We start from the raw sequence: 23,121 nt of genomic DNA on the forward strand, positions 1-23,121 counted from the left end.
CGCCACATTGTTCTTTCTTTAGAAGATTTGTCATGTGGTTAGAGCTGATTATCTTTCCCGGTTTCCTTGTGATACCCCTTAATTGAACTGCCTTTCCTTCTAAAAAAACTTTCAAGAAAAGTTCTTGAAAATTAAAAGCTATTGTACCCAAAGATTGTAGCCATTGGACTCCTAGTATAACATTAGCACCACCCATTGGAATGGAAAGCATTGGACTATTCAACACATATTCTCTCATGGATAGCTTGATATTATGGCACTGTTTAGAGCAATTTATGGTTCTTCCATTTGCAACCATCACTTGACACTTTGGTGCTGGATATAGGAAGCAATTCAATTCCTTCGCTATTTTACAATGAATAAAATTATGGGTACTGCCCGAATCAATCAACACTATTACCTTTTTCTTCTTGATATGCCCTTCTATCTTGATAGTTTGAGGAGTCGTTATTCCGGCCAATGCATTACAAGATATGGTCGGATTCATTTCTTCTTTCTTTAGGCTTTGATCTTGATGTGTATCCTCTTCTTTTGATGTTTCTTGTTCCTTTTCTTCTTCCTCTTCACAATCTATGTAAAATAATTTTTCTTAGCACACTTATGACCTTTAGTGTATTTGCTATCACAACTGTAACAAAGCCCTTTTGCTCTTTTTTCTTCCAATTGTTGTGGTGTCAACCTTGTGGGTTGTGGAAGGCTAGGGGTAACAACATTTACATCTTTATAGTTGTGATTGGTAGGCTTCCTTGTTGCCATAATTTTGCTTTCAAATTTTCTTGCCAAACTGAATGTCTTCTTCAATAAATCAGGTTCCCAAATGCGAACCTCATGTTGGATGTTATCCCTTAATGTCCCTATGAATCAATGTTGCATTAATCGTTATCGGGATGATATCGGTGCGAGGAAAAAATCGTAATTATCGGGAAATAATCGGCAAAAAATCGTTCAGTACAAAAATATTCATTTTTTTTCAATTTTTTTAATATTTAAACCATCTACAACATAAAATAAATACATTGACACATAAATATGATAAAAGAGCTAATATATAAGATGTTTAATATCATTTCTAGTGCTAAAATCACACATAACATTGAATCATGTCCTGAATAGTAAGCCCTGACTCCTGAGTCCCAACTCAACCTCAAAATATCAACAAAAAATATAATAATGTATCTCATCATGTCATAATGTCATATACAATAAAATGAAGAAAATAACTAAAGTCTAATCCTATTGATTTCCTCTGCCCCTCTTGTGAGAAAATGCCACAACTTTCCCTTTCCCTCTAGATGTAGATGCTGGTGTTGGTGGAGTTGGCAGTGGAGTTTGCTGTGCTCTAGAAGTTGAAAAACTACAAGTAGGAGCTATAGGAGGTAGACCACGTCCTCTACTGGTGGCAGGGGTAGCCCGGGCAGGTGGTGTCACCTGGAAACATTACAATCTTCCAATCCTGAAATCCTGAAAAACTGATAAGTCTGCTGGATTTTGAATGAAATCTAAAATTCAACTTTCTCCATATGAAATCCAATGAGGCTGGAACCACTCTCAAACATCCCGAGTCATTTCATGGTAATATTAAAAATTTAAGTAATCCTTTTACTTTAAGAATTTAACATTACCATGAATAACATATCAATACTAGGGCCTAGACTTGATTATTAAGCTGCCCCACTCAAAAATTATTTGTTTCTTAAAAAAAATTGCATTTCGAACATTTAGCATCCGTTATAAAACCGCACTGCCCCGACCCTCGGCGATAAATTGGGAAAAAATCGCGATTTTTTTCAAAAAAATTGTGTCTAAAAAAAACGCGAGTATTACTCGCGATAATATCAACTCCGGGAAAAAATCGTGATAAAACGATAATATCGCGATTTTAACAACACTGCTATACACATCAATCCTATGCTCCTCTGGAATATCTTTTACCCTTATATTCAATTTTTGGAAGTCCTCAATGTGCTCCACCATTGAACCTTTTTGTTTGAGATCTATCAATTGGCTAAAAAAAGTGCTGCTTTTTATATCCTCATAATGTGCTATCATTTCTTCTGTAAAAAGTGCCCAAGTGATAATTTGTTTACGAGAGCAAAGTCATCGATGCCATTCAAACAGATTGGGTTCCAAATATAAAGTTGCAAAGCATACTTTTTGTGTGTTTTGCACATTATGGAGATCGAAATATTGCTTCATCTGTAGTATCCATGTTACGGGATCCTTGCCATCAAACTTCCTCATATCGATCTTTGGAACATGGTGGGTCTTGAATCTAACATTAGAGTCTATGAAATCATGATTAACATTTCTTTTGTTCTCATCACGAGTTTCCTTTACTACCCTTTCATCATTAGTAAGCATTTCTTGTAGCAACTTTGTCAAATATATCTTCAAATCTTCCATGTTGCCTTTAAGTTTTGTTTCTATACCATCCATCTTAGCTTCCATGCCATTCTTTAAACCATCCATCTTAGCTTCCACACCTTTCTTTAAACCATCCATCTTAGCTTCTGTTACTTTTTGTGAGAGTGAAATTTGTTGCACTTGGTCTCGTAATTTTGATATATCATGTTGCATTTCTTCTTCTTCTTCATGAGTCATGCTAGAGCTTTCAGGTTGTTTACTAGGTGTTTCAATTTTCTTTCTTCGGGGCATCAATTAATGATAATTATGCTTCACTATGTCCTTTGAATTTCTTCAAACTAATTTTTCAAACCAAACTTATGCAAAATTTTAAAAAGACTACACACCTTTTTTGGCTTTGTAGGAGCTCGATATTGAATTGGTTGTATCTCTGTAATTGCGGATCTCCAAGGTCTGAAATTTCGTCCTGTGGTAGCCCTTTGAGTCCTCATTCCAACCCCGCAAGTTTGATCAAGATTGGATTCTCTAAGAAAGAGTTATTCCAAATCTTCCACGATGACCTGATTATAGACTGGTTCAGTAGAGCAAACTTGTACGAAGTGCCACGTGTCACTATTTCGACCTTCGGACCTGAAATCGATACACCAAAAACTACAGTCCGTCCTCTTTCTGTACCCTTTTTACGAAATGTCAATCTTATGCTCAGAGAGAAAGTTATGACGATTTTCCCCAGGTCCCCTGTTTGAGATATAATTCGGGAGCCTGCAAAAACCCTAACTTCCTTGGATCATATCTCTGAAAATCTGTGTTGCACGGGTACCCGCACCCGGGGGTGGGGTTCTCGAACCTGCACCGGGTTCCCGCACCCAAGTCCCGGAAACGGGTACAGGTTCTTCTCAGACGCACCCAAAAGAACCGGGTTCTTCAAAAAAAAAATTTGGGTTCTTCGCCTTTGACGGGTTCTTGGGTTCTTCGGGTGCTTGGGTTCTTGGGTTCTTCGGGTTCTTCAAGTTGGGTTCTTCGGGGTTCTTTGGGTTCTTCATTAAAAAATAATGGGTTCTTCCATAAAAAAAAAATAATTTTTTTTATTGAAACAATGAAATTTAAGAAATTATTTTTTACACCCTAAATCTTAAAGGGAAAGATCATTGTTTAAAAAATAAGTGAAACCGTAAACACTATACGCATTGTTCTTGGCGGCAGAGGTTCTTGGCGGCATAGCAGTTGGCAGCTTCAGCTTGGAGTCTGGACCGTGGGCAGCTTCCTTGGCGGCAGAGGTTCTTGGCGGCATAGCAGTTGGCAGCTTCAGCGTGGAGTCTGGACCGTGGGCAGCTTCCGGCAGCAGTGGGCGGACAGTTGCAGTGCGTATTTACTCTTTAGTATTTACAGCGTGTGTTCTATTTAGTATTTACAGCGTGTGTTCTATTTAGTATTTTGTTTTTCTATCAGTACTTTAGATTTTTAACAGCAGCCTCTTGCATGGTCACCTGTTTTGAAAAGGTTTTAAACTTTATACTATTCTATGTCAATCTCGTTTGGCCCATAAATTGACTCGTACTCAGAAATCCACATATAATTTCATATAACTGTAACAACAGGCTGTTTATTATCTTACGCATTCAGCGATTTGTTATGGATGTCATGTAGATTCTTTCCCTCAGCAGGGTTCAAGGTCTTGCATTAAGTATCTCTAACCTTGTTGAATTCTGGCCGACACTAAAGAGGGCACATGCTTTTCACTGGTTGAAATTGTTTATAACTGACAGTGTTTATCACTGAACATGCATGAAAACAAAAACTTTTATGAGAAGTTCAGGATTTCAAAATCTGGGTTGGTGATCTAAGTAAATAATGTTTTTTTTTCTACAAAGTTTATCTGAAGTACGGTGTTCTCGAGCTGCTGCTGCAGTAGGTTTCGAGTCTCGACATAACCTTCAGGCTTCATCATAGAAGGAGACTGGAGCTGCTTAGAATCTATTACAGAGGACTTATTCTGCCTATAAAAGTAACCTACAATAACCATTGTGAAATATGTAAAACATCAACATTTTATGATCAGACAAATCATCAGATTCTATAGAAATGACTCATGAGAGTTAGTTGGCAGTGATCAAACCCACACTGGCTTGCTGCATATACCTGTTCAAAACATCTGTAATGGAAAATCTGCAAATAAAGATGAGTCAGACTTGTGATGCATTCCCATAGTAAGGGATAATTTTAAAATTTAATTTTGCACCATAAAATAGGCATCTCCAAGCTTACAAGTTTCCTTGAATGCACAGGTGTAGGGATGGATGATCCCACATTTGAAAATTTTGTCATTGTTTTAGCTCATGCACGCATGCCTACAGCAAGTTTTCTTGTTTAAAGTTGAAAAAATATACAAATTGTCAAATTCAAATTTCACATATATTATTAATTATAAATTATAATTTATAAATTTATAAAATATAAATTATAATTATTAAAATTTAATATTATTATATTACCCGACGAACCCACGCACCCTGTTTCCAAAAATGCCGTCCCCGTCCCCGTCCCCGTCCCCGCACCCACGTTTCCTGGCAACATAGCTGAAAATATAGCGAGACAAGATCTGAAATTTGTACTCGAGGTTCATCAAGATTTCGGCTCAAATGGGTTTTAATTTTAGCTTCTGAAACATCGTAGAAAAAAAAGTTATAGCGAAAATGCCATGATGACCTGTTTGAAGCAGCGAAACCCTAGAATCCAAAGCTCTGATACCAATTGTTATGCAACCAGCTCACAAAATAGAAGAAAAGATAGAGCAACGACTTCAAAATCAGCCTCTTCGAGGGGGCAACCTCCTTTACATTACACAAATGAACAATTCTTGGATGATACAAATGACAAGGCCTCCTTTCTATATATAGGAGTCTAAGGGATCACAATATAGTCAAAGCCGACATAACAATAATAATATAAGGGCACAACAATAACAATAGTGGGCTTCTATGGGGCACAATAATAACAATATGGGGACAACATGGGCACAACAATAATAATAAGGGGCTACAATGACAATAATAATAACATAATACACTAGTATTATAGGGGCCTAACATGGAGGCATGAGTTACCCCTTTTCTTGGCCTACTTTTTCCACCCCCTTGGTGCACATTTTACTTCTTTTTGATAACGCTTTTATATGGAGTGTAGCTTAAGTGTCCAAGCTTGCTTTTTATGATATATCATTTATTTACCCCTTTAAGATGAGTTTGTTTCTCGCTCATTAGTGTTGGGACATGTAAGGATTCCCTATAATGAGATGGAACATCTGCTGTTCAAGAACTAAGTGATGGCTAATAAGGGGAGTAGAGCTCATGGTTTTAACAATTGCCCACACACTAATTATGCCTTGGCCATCTTTTGCATTTTAACTTTCTTTTTTTTGTTGTGGCCATCTTATGCTTTTATCTTTCTTGTAGTTGCATCAACTTCGAAGGCAAAGTTTTATGGCCCTAACTCAAGGATGTGGATGTATGAGTGCCAAATCCCAATGAACCAATGACAGTTAACCCAAAGGATAAATGTGGTATCAGGGGAATGATGAAAGGTGTTGAGTGTGGAATGGTTATGGACACACTACTTCAATCCAATTTTCCCAAGTAGTGCCCCTCCTATAACCCTAAGGCCTTAGAGGGGGTCCCACTGGACTAGGGCTAAAGATGACCCCCATGGGAAGGTAAGAGAACAAGCTTACAATCAAGATCAGTCAATTATTCAAATCACACCTTTATCCATGTTAGAATGCCCAAAACATTAAGTAAAAACACTTGATTGCAAAATGGTTAAAGTGCCCACTGAGTGGTAGCCCAACTTCATTCAAGAGGAACGCTGGATGGTGAGAGGTGTATGACCAATGCAAATGGCAGAGGAATGTGGCATATCATCATAACTGAGCAATATGTAGCGCTGTTGGCTGGCTAGCTGCCCAAGATAGGAGGAAAGTTTTCTCTTATAGGGTTACCCACTTTGGTGGGTAACAAGGACCATTACTTGAGGGACACAATTTGTAGCACTAAAGCAAATTTGTTTGCAAAATCTAGAGTTTGCACAATTTGGCAAGGGAGAGAACAAATGAGAGAATCAAGATCCACATTCCCCAATATACTAGTCTCAATTAGGACTCAAGGTGAAAGGACTAACAGTAATGCTAGTGATGAGCGATAAGAGTCCCACGCGTGGACTCAGATAAGGATGGTATTGAGCATTGAAGTCCTTGTGATGCCAAGAATTATGAAGAGGGAGAGATAATAAGAGGGGGTTTTTATTCCTTCTTCCCTTTTCAAGAGTTTTGATGTGATGGTATTGGTTTGTAGTTTGTAGCCCTTTTAATCCGATCACATGTACACAGTGATAATTCTTTTGTGAGAGTGGCCTCTACATTCACCATAATGTTGGTCTTTGAGTTGAGTGAGCATTTCACCTAGTAGAATGAGATAGTGTAGAATTGCCAAGTCAGGGTAGATGCTTTCTAAACAATTCTCACAACATTTGGTTAGGAGTGGTCTCCACCTTGCTTCAAAGCCCCAATAATGATCAAGGACTTGCCAATAATAGTAACTTCAACATTGGTTTAGCTGCTCAGCAATTTGAGGCCTTGATAGGCTGCAAGGACCTCCATGTCTTTTGTTTGTGGTGTGCACTAACCGCCAAGCAAATGCTAACTCCTTTTGCCCTTGGGAATAAAGAATGACCCCCCCGCACTTGCTGTCCCTCCTTGTACCCTAATATGGGCTTGGTAGGTGAGTTTTTGTTTATCCCACATTAATCACGTGAAGGGGTATTCTCACTGTGAAGGCTTATATGTTGAGGAGTTCTAGCCATCTCTATCAATTAATTCATTGTGGAGATCTTGTAGGGTTTGATGCTTGAGGAGTCTTGGAGGCTTATTGTAACAAGGTTTTGAGAATGATAGTGAAGCACTGAGGATGTTTCCTCTACATATTGTAGAGGCGTTTATCACTGTAAATCATGGTGCATTTGTTTCTTGTTCTTTCTCTTGATTCACTTATGTTTATGGCACATGCTTATACGAGATTACATAGTAACTGATCAATGCTTGTGCTCTTTATTTATTAACAAGTAGATTCAGGCCACACCATTCTATTGTGACAATCAAGATGTGATTCAACTCACAAAGAATCTAGTGTTTCATGAGAGGACATAACATATTGAAATCCAACATCACTTCAGCAGAGGGCAGGTGTAGAAACAAAGGTTGAAGTGGTATACTGTCTAACTGAAGATTAATGTGCAGACATCCTCATGAAAGTGTCAAGCATGGAGAACATTATTTCAGCAGAGAGCAGGTGCATGAAACAAAGTTTGAAGTGGGATGCTGTCTAACTGAAGATTAATCATTAATGTGCAGACATCTTCATGAAAGTGTTGAGCAAGGGGAAGTTTCAGACGTTTAGGGAGAAGCTTTGTGTAAAAGAAACTATATTTGTTATCAAGGGTGGGGTTGTTAATGATGCAATGCCCAATTGATTTAGGCAGCCTACTATACTAAAAATATAATTAGGGATTAAGGCAGATAGAAATAGAATCAATCGATAGATTATATATAAAACTTATTTATTCTAGGGTGAAGTGTTTTTGGCTGGAGGTCTATTCTTAGAACTTACCCTTGACAACGAATTTCCGAAAAAGTTTGTACTATAAATATATGCGATGAAAAAAGAGAGTTGGCAAGAAAATTCTCTTCTTGTGCTTGTTTACTTTGAAAATTCAACAGCAGCAAGGGTACTTAAGCTTTGTGGGTCAGATAGACTTACTGGTTTTCATTATGGTCCTCCATATGGCCTTGCGATAAATGGATGCACTTTAACTTAGCGTTGAACCAAAATATTTCTTTATTTTTTTTAATTATAATCAGATCTTCTAGTATTATATTTGTAACATTTTATCTTCCCTACAAAGGTGAGAGCCTTGTATCTAGCTTTCGTCTTAAACAGGATCAAGCAGATAAACCTATGTCACCGATTAAGATATATTTGGAAGGGAAGAATTATTTCACAGTAAATTGTTAGGTCTGAAGGATTCAAGTGATATGAACTAAGTCACAATAAGTTGTAACTTGTTAGATGTTCAGGAGGGTAAAGGTTCTCTGTCATTGATTGAATAAATGATAATCGGTAACTTACAAGGGGGTTATGTCTAGTATGCCAGCCTCAAGTAGTTAATGATGGGGCTTGGATAATCTCTTGATGATGTTTTGATAGGTTGTCATGAAGGGATTTGAGAACCCATATATGACTGGGATGAAATCTTAAACAACTATTTTCTTTCTTGTTATCAAAAGTGTTATTCTTTAGAGTGCTGGACACAGCAATTATTTTGTTTCATTTCTTTTTTTAAACCATGGTTAACACTCAAATATGGATACTTAGGGTCTTGCTGCAGTTGGATTGATCATAATCCTTCACACCTAACATTTGATCATAAACTTTGGCAGTTGTGCCATATGTAATAGGTCATATTTAGTACGACTAATCCAGGGGAAATTTGCACCTCTCTAATAAATGGTGTTTTGATTTTGTAGGCTGTTTATTATTATTTCTATGAGGTATTTAAAACAATAGCCAAAGGTGTTGCGGTTAGCCGTCAGAAACGAGGCATTGGTGATGGCTCTATTGGAATGTTTTCTTCTCTTATTTCTGCAGCATCTGCTGGGTATGTAGAGTACTTTGTGCTGCATGTAAATTTTAAAACACTTGTATGATATCAGTTGCAAAAGTAAGTGATGAAACTTTGTTCGTTCCAAGTACTAAAAGTAAGTTTTATTTGTTGTCAGCAGAATTTCTTTTAGTACTCCTTATGTGAGAAAAGTTATTTTTGTTCAGTTAGTCTGGTCTAGTCTAGAGTCATAAAAGCCCAATGTTTATCTTTATCTTCGGTGCTCTATTTTTAAGAAAAAAATTGTATATAACTATATCAATTTTAGCAATGCAATGGCACAATTCTCAACAAGCAATTCTCTGTCTCCTTTTCATTCTTCTGTGGCGTGCTTGTAACGGAAGGTTATATTTTCTCAAAGTTGCGTATCTTTTGTAATTTCATAGGTTATTACAAGGTTATTATATGCAATGACAGTATACTTGTTAAAGCTAGGAAACATTTTGGATTAATGTATAGAACGATACGGCAGAGAGAAGCTTTTGATATAGTTAATATCGTCTTTCCCATGCTTTTTTTTTTGATTCTTACACCATGGATGAACACTGTGTACAGGTGCTTGAATGTATTGCTGACAAATCCTATATGGGTTGTAGTAACACGCATGCAGGTATTCATAAAATTAGGGAAAATGTCCACTTTGTGTAAGGCAGTTCTAAAGATTTCATTTTGGCCCAGCCATTCATGTTGCATTACGAGACGTTGTCTTAGTTGGAATTTCTGTTCTAATATTTGCGCAAGTGTTGTTTTATTTTTCACGTAGATGGGTGTTTGTTTTACTTCTTTTATGCCCAGTACTTATTTTGTTCCCTTTTTCTTTTCCTCTTGTTCCTTTTGGTTGCACAAAGTTTGCTAGAGACATCTTGTTCTCATCCTATACCATTTTATCATCAAAACAAAAGAAAATACTAACAAGGGTCGTGGAAGTTTTAAACCTTCTATTTTAGTAATTATATGGCATTTATTTTTCTATTATAACAGTTCATTAAAGTTTAATTTCGCAATTTTTTTAGAATCTGCTTAAATAATAAAACTGATGTTAATTTTGTTAACGTTGAAAAGTCATTTCTTTGTTAAATACTATTTTTCAGATGAATATATGATGGACTTTACGTTCTCTTAGTTAAACAAGCTCATTTCCAGTATTTCTGAGGTACTCTGTTTACTTTACACAGACACAAGCACAGGCACAGAAAAGGTTTCTTGAGGTCAACGGACTTGGAAGAGATAGAGATTCTAGTGACATGAAAGCTTTATTGGTGGATTATACCACTCTGCTGGAGCCATCTGCTCCTGAAAAATCCATAGAACTTGGTCTACAAGGGGCTCACTCTTATGGAACTGGTCATGCAGTATGTATCCAATTAATATCTCTTCATATCTGTATAATTTGTTGGGACTGTAGTGTTTAAGACTATCTAATATCTATTAACCTTGAAAGATAAATCAGACTTCTGCTGATGCCCTGAGCTAGCTTTGCTTAAAATTTTATTTCTTACTGCTACTTTTTCTTGGTCCCTTGTCAAAGGCAGGGCTAGATTTCAGAGTTTATATTTTAAATATATCTTTCACTGCTAATTTAAGGTCAGGTTAGAATTTAGTGTTTCTTTTGGTCCTTGCAGTTTCATAGATACATATATGAGTTTATCTGGGTTTGCATGAAAGATTATCAGTCAGCCTTTTCTTTGGTCATGGTAGTTCAGTAGCAGTTCCAAAAATGCCTGTGAAAATTTGAGGGGACATCCTTTTTTTCTGTTGCGTCATTCTAACTTCAAAGAGTTTAGGAAGTTGCTTGGAAGTTGGAACTTATGATACTGATTTTCAGAATTCGTTACTGCAAGATACCTGCAATTTCAAAATGAACATTCCGAATGCAGTTATTTTTCCTATCACTTTTTGGCAGGTAAAAGATCTCTATAATGAAGCAGGTATTAAAGGATTTTGGAAGGGTGTCATCCCAGGCCTTATCATGGTTAGGTTATGCTCTTTTACAAGATCACTTAAGCTGTTTTGAGGTATCTGAAATGACTATAAGAGAATGAGCTGGAATTACTGTGTTGTCTATAATTGGTCAGGTATGCAATCCATCAATACAGTTCATGATATATGAAAGCTTATTGAAACGCCTTAAAGCCAAACGAGCCTTGAACAAGCATAGCCTGGAAAATGTGTCTGCCATAGAGGTATGTGAATATTTTTTAAATGGTCATCTTTCCAAGTCCAGAAATTCTAAGTTACTCTTTAGTGTTTAAATTATGGGTTGGGCCTTAGAGGAATTTTGTTAAGTAGACTATGAAATCTGTGTTTTAGAATCTTATGATTTTATTGCTATCTTGGTGATTTTTCTCTCACATTGTTATAGAGAAGATTTTCTATATAGAATGAAATAACTTTCATCGCTCCACATGCTAATAATTTTAAATTTATATCAGGTATTTTTACTTGGAGCCATTGCAAAACTTGGAGCAACTGTTGTAACTTATCCTCTCTTGGTTGTGAAGGTAAGTGTAGCTCTGTTTATGAACCAACAAGGTACAAAACACCAGCTGATGTCTGAGTTAACGTTCTTTTAAATAGAAGGCTTCCATGAATACAAAACTGTTGCCCACAAACTTCTCTAAAGAAATTATACCCAGATTGAACTTATTTTGTCATGATACAGAATTCAAAAGATCAATGCTTGTCCTTGAATTCGGAAAAATCAATAGAATACTAGTTGTTCCTTATTGCAAATATTCTAGGTTTATGGTAGACTGTATCCTATCTGCTCATTTCTTTCCTTATACAATTATGTTTACTATTGGACAATATCCTTCTATTCCATGAATATTTAACGTAATTCTGGAAGTATTTTGGCAAGTCTGATTTGACCCCTGAGCTATGTCATGGGGTTGATCCATGCAAGGTATATTTCATATGCCAATTTTTTTGTGCTGGCTAAGCCACAAGCTAAAAATTGCTTCCCTTTCATTAAATTTCCATTTGCAACATGCTTCATGAAATGTTGAATCGCATTGTTATTGATGTTTCTGTCACTACTTTCTATGAATTTTAGAGTTGAGCTTCCTCATGTATCCCCATCAACTCCTTAGTTTGTCCTCAATGCTTTTTTTAATGACATCCTCACATAAGTCATCTCGTTTTTATTCTTTGCAAGGATGAATTTTCACCATTCTTCTCCATTTTCTGTGTCCTATTCAGTTATTATCAATACCTTATAAAGCAAATGACAATTTCACCACCCATTTCCTCTGTCTTATGCAAAAATCAACTGTTTGTAAGGGTGATATCATCAATTCTCAATTCACCCTTGACATATTCCTGCAGTTTCGATCATTTCTAAACCAGTTATTGATGCACACTCCTGTCATTGTCATTGCTTCTATAGAGCCCTTTGAGCAATATGCCCACTCCATCTTCTAAATCCTCGTTTCCTTTTCTCTTGATGCACTTGTTGACAGGTGATGGAATTAGTTTGTTACCTTGGCAAATCCAAATTTAGTCTATGCTTGATACTAATATTATCCGCTACATTTTATTTGCATTCCATATTTGCTACATTTTATGTGCATTTTGTTGCCGCAAAATCTAGCAGGCCTTGGAGAGGGGTACCCTACAAGGCTAAAACTAGACCAAGTAACAACAACGGAGTAGTGGTCCACTGTCACCACAACCAAAACCCCTTGCTCCTTACAGATTTTCACCGATGGGAGGAGTCTTGGTATGTGAGGTCACCAAATAGGTATTATAAAGGCTAGAATATGAGGTGACCCAATAGGTCTTCAATGGAAAGACACAATTTCAGGCTCAATGCTCCAAAGGAGACAATGCGCTTTCCTTATAGAGCCCTAATAAATGAAGCACAAGACCTAGGGCTTATATAGTAGGTTGAGTGTGTTTGTTTTTTGGAGTAGCAACGGACAAGGGTTCTAGACTCTATGGTGTCTAAGAGGCTAAGGAACACAGGATCTCCAAAACCCATAAAAGGTTTGCGAGAAAATCCTTAGAAACACCTCAATTAGATTAATTAACCAATAATTAAATATTTCCTAAGTCTAAAATAGGAAAAGTGGTTAATTAAATTAAATTAATTGAGGGAGGTCGATTTTTCTCTAGAGACTTATGGAAAAATTAATTGATAGAGTCAAGATGATCATAACCATTGATTGAGATGTGATCATGGCTGTTGGTTGCCCAACAAAAGATTATAAGAGCAAGGTCGATGGGATTGGAGAGGATACAATTTATCGACAGAGCAATTCAACTATCTAGTTGCAGTGATTCCACAAGGGCGCAGTTAAAGTTAGGGAAGCAACAAAGGCAAGGGTTTTAGTAGAGATTTGGGAGGAGATTTCCTCATTATTTCCAGTATTAGAGTGATAGGAAAGAGAGTTTGAATTCATCTATAGAGGAGGCCGAATCATCCAATGCGTGTGGCCAGTTTGATAGTGCGAGTGGCTGAGTAGCTCGTTTCAGAGTGCTGGAGTTGGATCTATCACTCAGAGGCAGAGCGAGTGGGCTTAAAGTAGTCCAAGAGGCAGGATGACTTGCTGGGAAGGGTTCTCAGTGGTTGTACAAATTTTCGGAGGCAAGCAGTGCACATTTCTAGTCAAGCAGTGTGAATAGCCAAGGAGTGTGAATTTGTTGGGAGAGGCAAGATTCAGTTGCAAAGGGATACAGTGACTCTCTAGGTTATTTGTGTCAGTAGAGATTGCTAGTTGTCGAAGGTTTCCCAGTGAAAGGCAACCAATTGTAATGTCTAAAATTGCTGAATAATAATAAAACCCTCATCTACTGCATTGGTTTTCCCTTCGGGGTTTTTCTAGGGACATTTGTCCAAAAATAACATTGTCATATTTTATGTGTGTGCATTATTTCTCAGTTCCAGTATTTAATTTTGTGAAGAATTGCAACAATGAATTTGTCATTATTTGCCATAATATTTCTGAAGACAAATAAATTACATAAATTAGGAGATAAATATCCAGTTACTGCATTCGTGCAAAATTCACATGGTACCAGAGTAGATCTAGTGCGAAGGGTTTGCTGCAAAAAGGTTTTGCAGCAGTAAATCAACATAGGGCATAAGAAGAGAAAGCACACGGGATTTTATAACCTAATTTATTAATTTCTCTAGTGTTTTTGAGTTCGCGGAGTTTCCAGAGATGGCCGCAATAGGATTGAAAGATCAGGACAGGTTGGATGGAGCCTCCAACATTGGAATCTTGAAGGATAGGATGTTGTTTCTATTGGACGAGCATGGTCTGAAGGAGTTTGCTACAACAATTATTGCTGTACCAACAAATCCCATCCAGTTTCATGAGTATAGGAGTGACAACACCAAAGCAAAGAGGGTGATTCTTGATGGAGTTAGGGATCAAACAGTTCCACATATCGCAAAGAAGGGAACAACGAAGGAGATGTGGGATGCCATAGTCAAGCTGTACCAGGGTCCTTTGGAGAACCGAAAGATGATTCTCGAGGAGAAGCTGAGGACAGTCAAGATGACACAAGGGCGAGAATGTAACATCCTATCTCACCAGGATTCAATCGGTCAGAGATGAACTTGCAGTGGTTGGAGAAAATCCAGCGGTTGACGAGCTTGTGCGGATATCTTTCAACGAGTTTACCAAGGAATGGAGTACATTCGTCCGAGTGATCTCTGGGTGTGACAAGCTTCCAGATTGGGAACACCTGTGGAGTGACTTTACTCAAGAGGAGCTGAGGCTTAGTCTCATCGATGACACTACCAACAATAGTGGCAAGGGACATGTTGACCATGTATATGTCAACAGTTCCAAGAAGCAGAGTACATAAGTGTGGTCATTTTTTTTTGTCAGTAATTATCATCATTTTTGTCCCAAATTATGCTTTTGTACTGTAAAAATGATTATAGTATGACTATTAAGCCATGTAACGACACGTAGGTAAACCTATGATTCTTCTCAAAGGGTTTCACTCTAGGGAGTTTTTTAACCTCCCCAATTACTTGTGTTTCTAAACACGATTAATTAACAAAGTTTTTCTCCCAAATGTACCCCAAAGCTAGGGTCGAATTCATTGACAAGGTCTTAGGTGAGTCCTAGTGTTATCAAGTCATTGCATTTTTATCATACTAGATCATGTGTCTTGAGTTGCAGAATTTGGTTCAGTCTTAAGAGGTCTTTGTCTATTGTAAATTTCCCCTTCTAAGGGTGATTATTTGTAATATTGTGATGTAAAAGTGTTGTCTAGGAACATTTTTGGTGAATGGTTCCTCATAATTAGAACACCATTACCAAAATATTTTTAGACCCATTTTGAGGTTGGAAAATGTGTAATTCCCCTCTAGAGTCTTTTAATTGATTTTTTTGGCAAAAATAAAAGAAAAATGATTAGTCAGAAAATTAATTAAATTGCATCAAAAAATTGATTTGGGAGAAATAAATTTTCTCCAAGTGGAAAATCATCAAAAATTTGTGGGTCCAAAAGAAATAATTTTTTTGGGGTAATCCATCAAGGGAAAAAACAATTTTTTAAGAAAAATTGACCCTTTGCATGGTGGTTAAATCAAAGAGGATTTTTTGAGGTTAAAATTTCAAAATATTATTTTTTGGACCAGGAAAGAAGGGCTTTATCATGGAATTCGAATTTTTCCTCCAGACGAAGGGACAAAATTCAAATTTTGATTGGGATCAAGGAATTTTTCTCCATCAACTAAGGAGATCGAATTTTTTCAAGAAGATCAACGGATCAAATTATTTTGACGAGGATCAAGCCATGGATCAAGCAACTAGCCGTTATTTTCCACTTGGAGGGGTTTAATCCTCTCATTTTTTTCTATATAAGGAAGCCATTGAGCTCCTCATGGATGAGGATGTACTGATCAAAAAATCTTAAGCAATGTATTGAGCTAAGCTCTGATGGAATATTTTTTTTGCATTAATAAAAAGTCTTTTGGGTTTCAATTCAAGGTGTCTCTCTCTTGATGATTCATGCTATGTGTTGAATAATTTTAATGCTTTAATTGTGCTCATTATTGAAGATTTTTGTTTCATAGCCAGTGGTTGGATTATCTATTAGCACACATATCTTGCTTTAGGTATTGGGCTAGAGTAAACACATTGAACCTAGAGGATCTAGCAAATATCTCTAGATCTCTAGTTTTATTGTGTGAATCGAACCCCTTTGGAACTAATAATCTATTTTTTGAGTGTATAGAGATCTTCAGGTGATTCAGCCCTTGGGCAACCCCCAAGTACATGAACTTTGAGGTGACCACACTTTGTTTGGACTCTAAGCTTATCTAACGATTTGTGGTGTAGGGATTTGGCTAGTGCATCAAATTAAAATTATTTCTATCAATTATTTTCAAATATCTACTTGGGAAAAAATAATTTATTTGCTAATTAGAGTTTGTAAATTCAATTTATGAATTTTGTAAATAATTTTGTAAATAAACTTTATTAACCCTTGTGATCTATTTTTCTAGCTAGTAGGATTTTAAGTTTTTATTTGAAATTATTGTAAATATTGGAGGATCAATCTCTCACCTAGCCTAGGCGGCTAGGGTTTGGGCAGTTTATCACTCTTGAAGGAGCCGGCCAACTTGTTGAGGGAGGTTGTTCAGCTTTCTAAGGGCAGATCTGGCCTGTAGAGGCCTCAATCTATCAAGCCCAGGTCTTCTTGGCTCAACGCATAGCTCTTTCGAGAAGGCCGCAAGCCCTGGAGGGCTAATTTACTGCAGATCTGAAAGTGTTTGTCATCTAAAGGTGTAGCAAACATATTCTGGTGGCTAGAGTCAATTTTTTGGGCTCAAAACTAACCTTTTGCTTGATTAAGGGCAGCCACAGGGATTGTGAGGCAAATCTGGCCTAAGCCGCAGGCCTAATAGGCCTTCTCAAGAAGGGCCGCAGGGTTTGAAAGTACTTTTCACTTGTAGCATCAGATTATTCTTGGATCTAGCCCTTGGTTGAAGTCCTAACATCAATTTTTGCAGGGATTCAAGTGGTTTTCTCGTTGTAGAATTGTCATTACAATTTTCTGACATATAAGGGCTTGAAAATATAGTTTACGTGGACTAATATTTTATCTTGCAGGCTTGAGAATCACTTGGTAAAGGGTTTAAAGGCTTGGTCTTCCATTGTTCCATCAAGTTACCCCTTTGAGACCTAGCCACAAGGCTTAGGGTCACCATCTCCCTTAGCCGCAGCCCATAGAAGGCTTTCAAGCCCAAGCCACAAGCAATTGGAGGCTTATTTCATTGTTGAAAATTATTTAGGGCTAACATCTCTATGGTTGCAGGTCTGTTGTGGTCACTGGAAGAGGTAAGATTGCATTTTGAAGCCTAAATATTGTGGTTTAGTCACTAATTTTTCCACTGCGGATGTTGAAGGAGGGCCTTAAGAATAACCAGACCTGAAGCAAACCTTGCAGTGGCATAATCACACACAGGATCTCATTACAATAAGCCCAGAAACACTCTGAATACATCACACAATAATCATTATCAAATTGATAAGTGTTTGATTCTTTTTCCTTTCTATTTTGATGATTAATCTTTCTCTTAGGTAACTGATCTTTAGTTTACATGGGACTGATATCGCTTAACAGTGGCCTATCCTCTTCCTAGCTGTGACTGTCACAATACAATTAGGTTTGAATTATTTTATTGCAGTGTCTAATCTCAAGAACAACAACAATAATAGAGAAATAATCGTAAGAGGACAGCAAGTTCCTTCTCCTTGCTTAACTGTAACATCTTTTGTGGACTATGGTTTGATTCCTTGGTTGACAGTGGTATCTCTTTGAGGTTTGATATTCTCTCTCTATCTCTCTCTCTATCTCTAAGGTTCCTTAATTCACTGGTGCATTATCATTGGAAATATATTGGACAACAGATTGCATTGATTGCTCTCGTGTCTTGAGGATAACCCTGTTGGATTACTAACCTCTCTCATTTTTTCACTAATTGCATTTTTCATCATTGCATGATTAGCTTTTCTTGTTGCATTCTGTCATCTAGCTTCACTGTTAGCAATCTCATTGCTCTTATATCATTGTGTTCACTCTATTGTGCTTAAAGAAACATCTAAAATTGCTCTTGTTCCTATTTGACATCACATGAGATAAAGAGATCTCTCACAAGTACATTGAAGTCATTTAAATAAAGATAATCTCTAAGTATTTTCTAGAAGTGCTTGGCAACTCTTGCAATTCGTGTGCTCAAAGTGTACCCATTGTCATTCTGATTGCAAGTAGGATAATTGGTTTAAATTGTTCATCTTAAAAGCATTTGGAGCATCGAGTGTAATTGATTGTCTCATTGGAGCAGGCTGACATTGTCATTTGCGTCTTCATCTTTGTTTCAGAAGTGCTAACTTTCCCTTGCAGCACCGGTTAACTTATGAATTGAGTGATCTCCATTTATTGTGCAAGTTCATAATTTATTTGGGCATTGTTGTGAAAGGCACCGGTCTCACTATTCCTAAAATAATCCAATCTAATCTATATCACATTGCTCATTAATCAAACTTGCCACCTAATTCTAGCCAAGTTTATCAAGATAATTGGGTGCATCTCCTAGAACTTGTTGGTTCCCAACAAGTTTGTCCGTCATATTTCACCTTTAGGGACTACCCCCTTAGCTTGCCTAGGAGATAGCTAGGACAGAGTGGGTAGGGATCAGAGTGACAGCCCCTGCCTTGAGTGTTGTCACATAAGGTGTACAATTTGGGCGACAACAGGACCGGAGGTAGAGAAGGAGGAGGAGAACGTTGCTCTTGCAGGGAAGGGAAAAACGAGAAAGTGTCCCAGCCAGAGACAAGACTCTAAAGGCGAAAAGAAGAAAGATCTGTCGAAGGTCAATTGTTTCAACTGTGGTGAGATCCTAGTTTTAAAAACTGGTTGACATGAATCAGAAACTAGTCAAACCGACCGATTCATTAGACAACTGGGTCGAACCAGGGAAAAAATCTGGTTTAAGCGCTGACTTTGACAAACAATCACAAAAACCAGACCAAACCAGCCGGTTCCATCATAAATCGGTCGGTTTATTGCTAGGCCAACTACAAACCCCATAGATTGCAGTTTTGTTAGTTGTGAAGCTATTTTGAGGGAAATTTGGGGTCATTTTCCTCCAAAAACAACCCCTCCAAGAAAAGCATGCCTACCCTCTCATTTGCTTGACACATCACAACCCTAGCAATGTTGGCACATAATAGTAATGTTAAATTCTTAAAGTAAAAGGATGAAATGCCATCCTTTCACTTAAATAAAGGAAATGTCATCCTTTTACTTAAAGTTTTAACATTACCATGAAATGACTTAGGATGTTTGAGAGTGGTTTCGACCTCATTGGATTTCATATGGAGAAACTAGAATTTTATATTTCACTCAAAATTCAACAGACTTAATGGTTTTCAGGATTTCAAGGTTTGGGGGTTTGCAATGTTTCCATTTGATTCTATCATGCATGAGGGTATGAGATTGGCATTTGATCAAGAGCATAAAGCCCTTTAAGAACCTTGATGTTGGTGGCATTGATTGTTGAACTTTGTTGATGTTGGTGTTATTGATTGTTGAACTCCTCTATCATGGCCTTAACAAGAATGTACCCTTCACTCAAAGGAAAACAACTGGTTAGGCATGCTAATCTTTTTCTACCACATTATAAGGTTGAGGATATGAACGCTTCACTCAACCAAAATCATTGGTTAGGCATGTTAAACTTTTTCAATTTTTATCATGTTATAAGATTGAGCAATCCAAGTCTGGAGACTTTGAGCTATATAATGTTTATGTATCTCTTGTTGATGATCCCATTTCTAGTAGAGCTAAATCAATGATGAGTTTCATGAGTGACCATGTTGATCAATGATTTGTAGTTTTGATGTCTATTTTTGCTACTACTACTGCTGCTGCTGCTAAAGTTGTAGAGGAGTTTTAGGAGTCCTCAAACTCTGAGCCATATTATTTATGTAGCTCATGTTGATGATCCTTTGTCTAGTAGTGGTGATGAGTTTGATCATGATGAGGAGTGATCATGTTGTTGATCACTGATATGTAGACTTGTAGTAGGTTAGTGGCCCCATAGCTTAGAGCATTATTTTTGGACTCTAGAGGCCATTTAGAGCCTCATTGATTATGTATTTTGTTGCTGATATGTATTGCACTCTGTGCCATTTTGATATATTCACCTTTACATGGTATATAGATGAACAAACCTTGCATATTTTGTCTCTATTGGTTTGGAACTATGGTTTTAAATCTTAAAAATAGTGTTTTTTATTAAAAACTAATTATTTCATGTATTTTTTTGAAGACCGGTTCATTGAGATCTGACCAGTGCCGGTTTGAAACCAGGTTTATTAGGTGGACCGGTCCGGTCACCGGTTCCGGTTTTTAAAACTATGGGTGAGATCGGTCACTATGTCAACCAATGTTTGAAGAGGAAGAGGGACACGAAAGGGAAGCAAACAACAACTTTGGCAAAGATCGAGGATTTGTCTGCTAGGTTGGAGGGTGAATTCACATTGACAGTAGCAATACCTCCAGTGGGAGGAGGAGTATAACACTCTAGTATGTCAGATCGGGTACGGTCTTAGGAAGGAGCAACAAGATCTAGATCCTAGCCAAGGAGGGCTTGATCAGTTAGATCAGATCTAGTTACTATGTATGGGATTCCTTAGTTGGACTAGTACCTTTGCTACGGGAGCCCAAAGTTGTAAAGTAGCAGGAGGATCAAAAGGTCAGCAAGGTGTAGTCAGACACTCGAGAGATAGTTGCAAAGCCAGTTGTAGTGACAGTAGACCAGTATGAGATCGATACACAATTTGTAGTGATAGTTGAAGCACAGTGGCAGCATAGTGGCATCATCAATGTGAGATCAGAGTAGCGCAGTGAAAGCACAGGATGGTTCAACTACAACATAATCAAAAGGAAGGATCTCCTCCTTTGAAGGGATGCAAGAATGCATGAATCACATATTCACTAGATGAAATGAACATAATATGTCCTCATATTTAATATGAGGTGGTTGACATTAATTGGAGGAACTTTGACTGGAAGTTCCTAGGAATGGAATGTGTAAAAGAAAGGAAGGAAGAGATCGTGAAATATGCAACCATGGTAAAGGCAATGAACATCTGAGAAACCAAGAGATCTGACTAAGACATCCAAGAAAGATATGTAGACTCTGATGAATTCTGAAAAAGAAAGGGGCCCTTCACGATATATATATCTTTGGGAGATGTGCCGATGTGTATGCAGGATGGTGATGCAAACTAGAAGATGTCATGATGAAAGACCATCACAAAGGTAATTTTGATTTAATGTTCAATTCTTTATTTTTGAACAATATCTGGATGGGCTTATGCAGGGCTGCCGAGGGAAGAGTTATGGATGTCTTCCACCACTGTTGACCATGTAGCAGGAAGGAAGTTCCTTTAGGAAACATGGCATGGAAGTAGGCAGCATGTCATGAAGGAAGGCCAAATATGGACTAATGGATCACTTCCTGATGATGACATCACAAACTCATGGATGGAAGTGATGGATGGTCTGTGCCCTATGAAGTCCCAAACGTGAAGACTCTTGAATAATGAAAAGAAGTTCATGACATCATGAGGAGGAGTTCTTCAAGCAACTGGTTGTCCCATCATCTCCACTTGAGGAGTTGCTGTAGGTCCCTAATTAAGAGGGAGCCTGGAAACAATTTTCTTACTTGGATGAAACTTAGAAGCAAACAATTCCTAAGCCAAGAGGGAGCTTAGGTACATTCCTTCCGTAGGAATGAGTACATTCCTTTATTGGAATAGATATGTCATCCCCAATTAAGAGGGAAAGATAGACACATCATTCTTATCTTCACTTGGGAAGACAGAATGGAGGATTGGGTAAACATTTGGCATTTGATGCTCTTTGAGGATGAGGCAGGGCATCCAAGTTAAGAGTAGTCGTAGAGGACCGATATTCTTTGAGGACTGGGAATCCAAGATAAGAATAGTCTTGGTGGAACACACCTTGAGAACCCGGGTGGGGTATGTTCCGAGAGAGACGATGATGAGTGTGTCTATACATCATTGGTCTCACCAGCATTATGCTCAGATCTCGTGGAGAGATAGAGCTGTTAGTCAAGGCCTTGCTGTGTGACAATGTTGGTTGATAGATGCTATACAGATGGGTTACCAATCCGACTCTTCTTATGAGAATTCTTCAGGTTGAGAATGACCAAGTACCATTATGGATACCTCCCTAGTTAAGAGGGAGTGTTGAAAAATGTAACTAGGTTCGGTCTTCATAATGACGTGTAAATGTGATTTTGTGTACTTGATGTAAAGAACAAAAATAAAATAATTTTTGTAATGCTTGTCTCATGGGTTTCGTGAGCAAGGAATTTTATTTTTAGTAATGGCTCCCATTGTGAGCCCTTAGGATTGGTCATAAAGTCAAAGAGAGTCAATGTCATGTATGAAGGACCCTTCTTGGGCATGTTACATTTGTATATGAGTCAATGAAAGTGTCAAATAGCCCTCCAAGACAAGCATAAGCATCTCCTAGCAAGTCGACCTTAAATAAAATAATTAACTTGCTCCAACTGACATGTCGGCTCACGCACTATTCAAGTCAGCTTATTAGGAGGCTCCAACAACTATAAATAGGCAGCTCAGCCTCATTTCAGAAGGCACAATTTGTTGGTGATGCAATTCGGTCAAGGTCTGAGATAAAGGGAAGTGCGAAGGGTCTGTTGTCGCACAGAATGTCTAGGCACTACGACAACGGCTCAGATCGGGGGCTGTCACCCTGATCCCCAATCTCTCCGTTTAAGCTGTCTCCCTACAACAGGCTTAAGGGGGGTAGACTCTATGGAAAAGTGGAATGAAGAAGAACTTGTTGGGAACCAACTAGTTCGTGAGACACAGTGAAGCGATCAAGTACTTGATTAAGATTTAGCAAGACTTATAAGATTTGATTAGATTTTAAACAATTGATACCAGTGCCTTATGGAGTCAACGATCTTCCTAGGGAAATTAAGACCAAGTAATCAATTAGCAATTGCTGCTTAGGTGA

The 23,121-nt window shown here is 37.7% G+C and overlaps 1 protein-coding gene across 1 annotated transcript in view; it reads left to right on the forward strand.

Annotated features, from left to right (window-relative positions):
* Nucleotides 1-23,121, forward strand: part of LOC149156747 (peroxisomal nicotinamide adenine dinucleotide carrier-like) — a 96,391-nt gene that overhangs the window by 40,241 nt on the left and 33,029 nt on the right. Inside the window, exons 4-9 of the mRNA XM_089438540.1 lie at nucleotides 8,939-9,069; nucleotides 9,628-9,682; nucleotides 10,248-10,424; nucleotides 10,976-11,044; nucleotides 11,148-11,255; nucleotides 11,505-11,573. Coding sequence (XP_089294666.1) covers nucleotides 8,939-9,069; nucleotides 9,628-9,682; nucleotides 10,248-10,424; nucleotides 10,976-11,044; nucleotides 11,148-11,255; nucleotides 11,505-11,573 — 609 coding nt within the window. The remainder of the gene's footprint in view (nucleotides 1-8,938; nucleotides 9,070-9,627; nucleotides 9,683-10,247; nucleotides 10,425-10,975; nucleotides 11,045-11,147; nucleotides 11,256-11,504; nucleotides 11,574-23,121) is intronic.

Source organism: Pinus tabuliformis, chromosome 9 (genome assembly GCF_031772625.1).
Source record: "Pinus tabuliformis cultivar Carrire ecotype Pingquan chromosome 9, CPIR1, whole genome shotgun sequence".
NCBI classification, from domain to species: Eukaryota; Viridiplantae; Streptophyta; class Pinopsida; order Pinales; family Pinaceae; genus Pinus; species Pinus tabuliformis.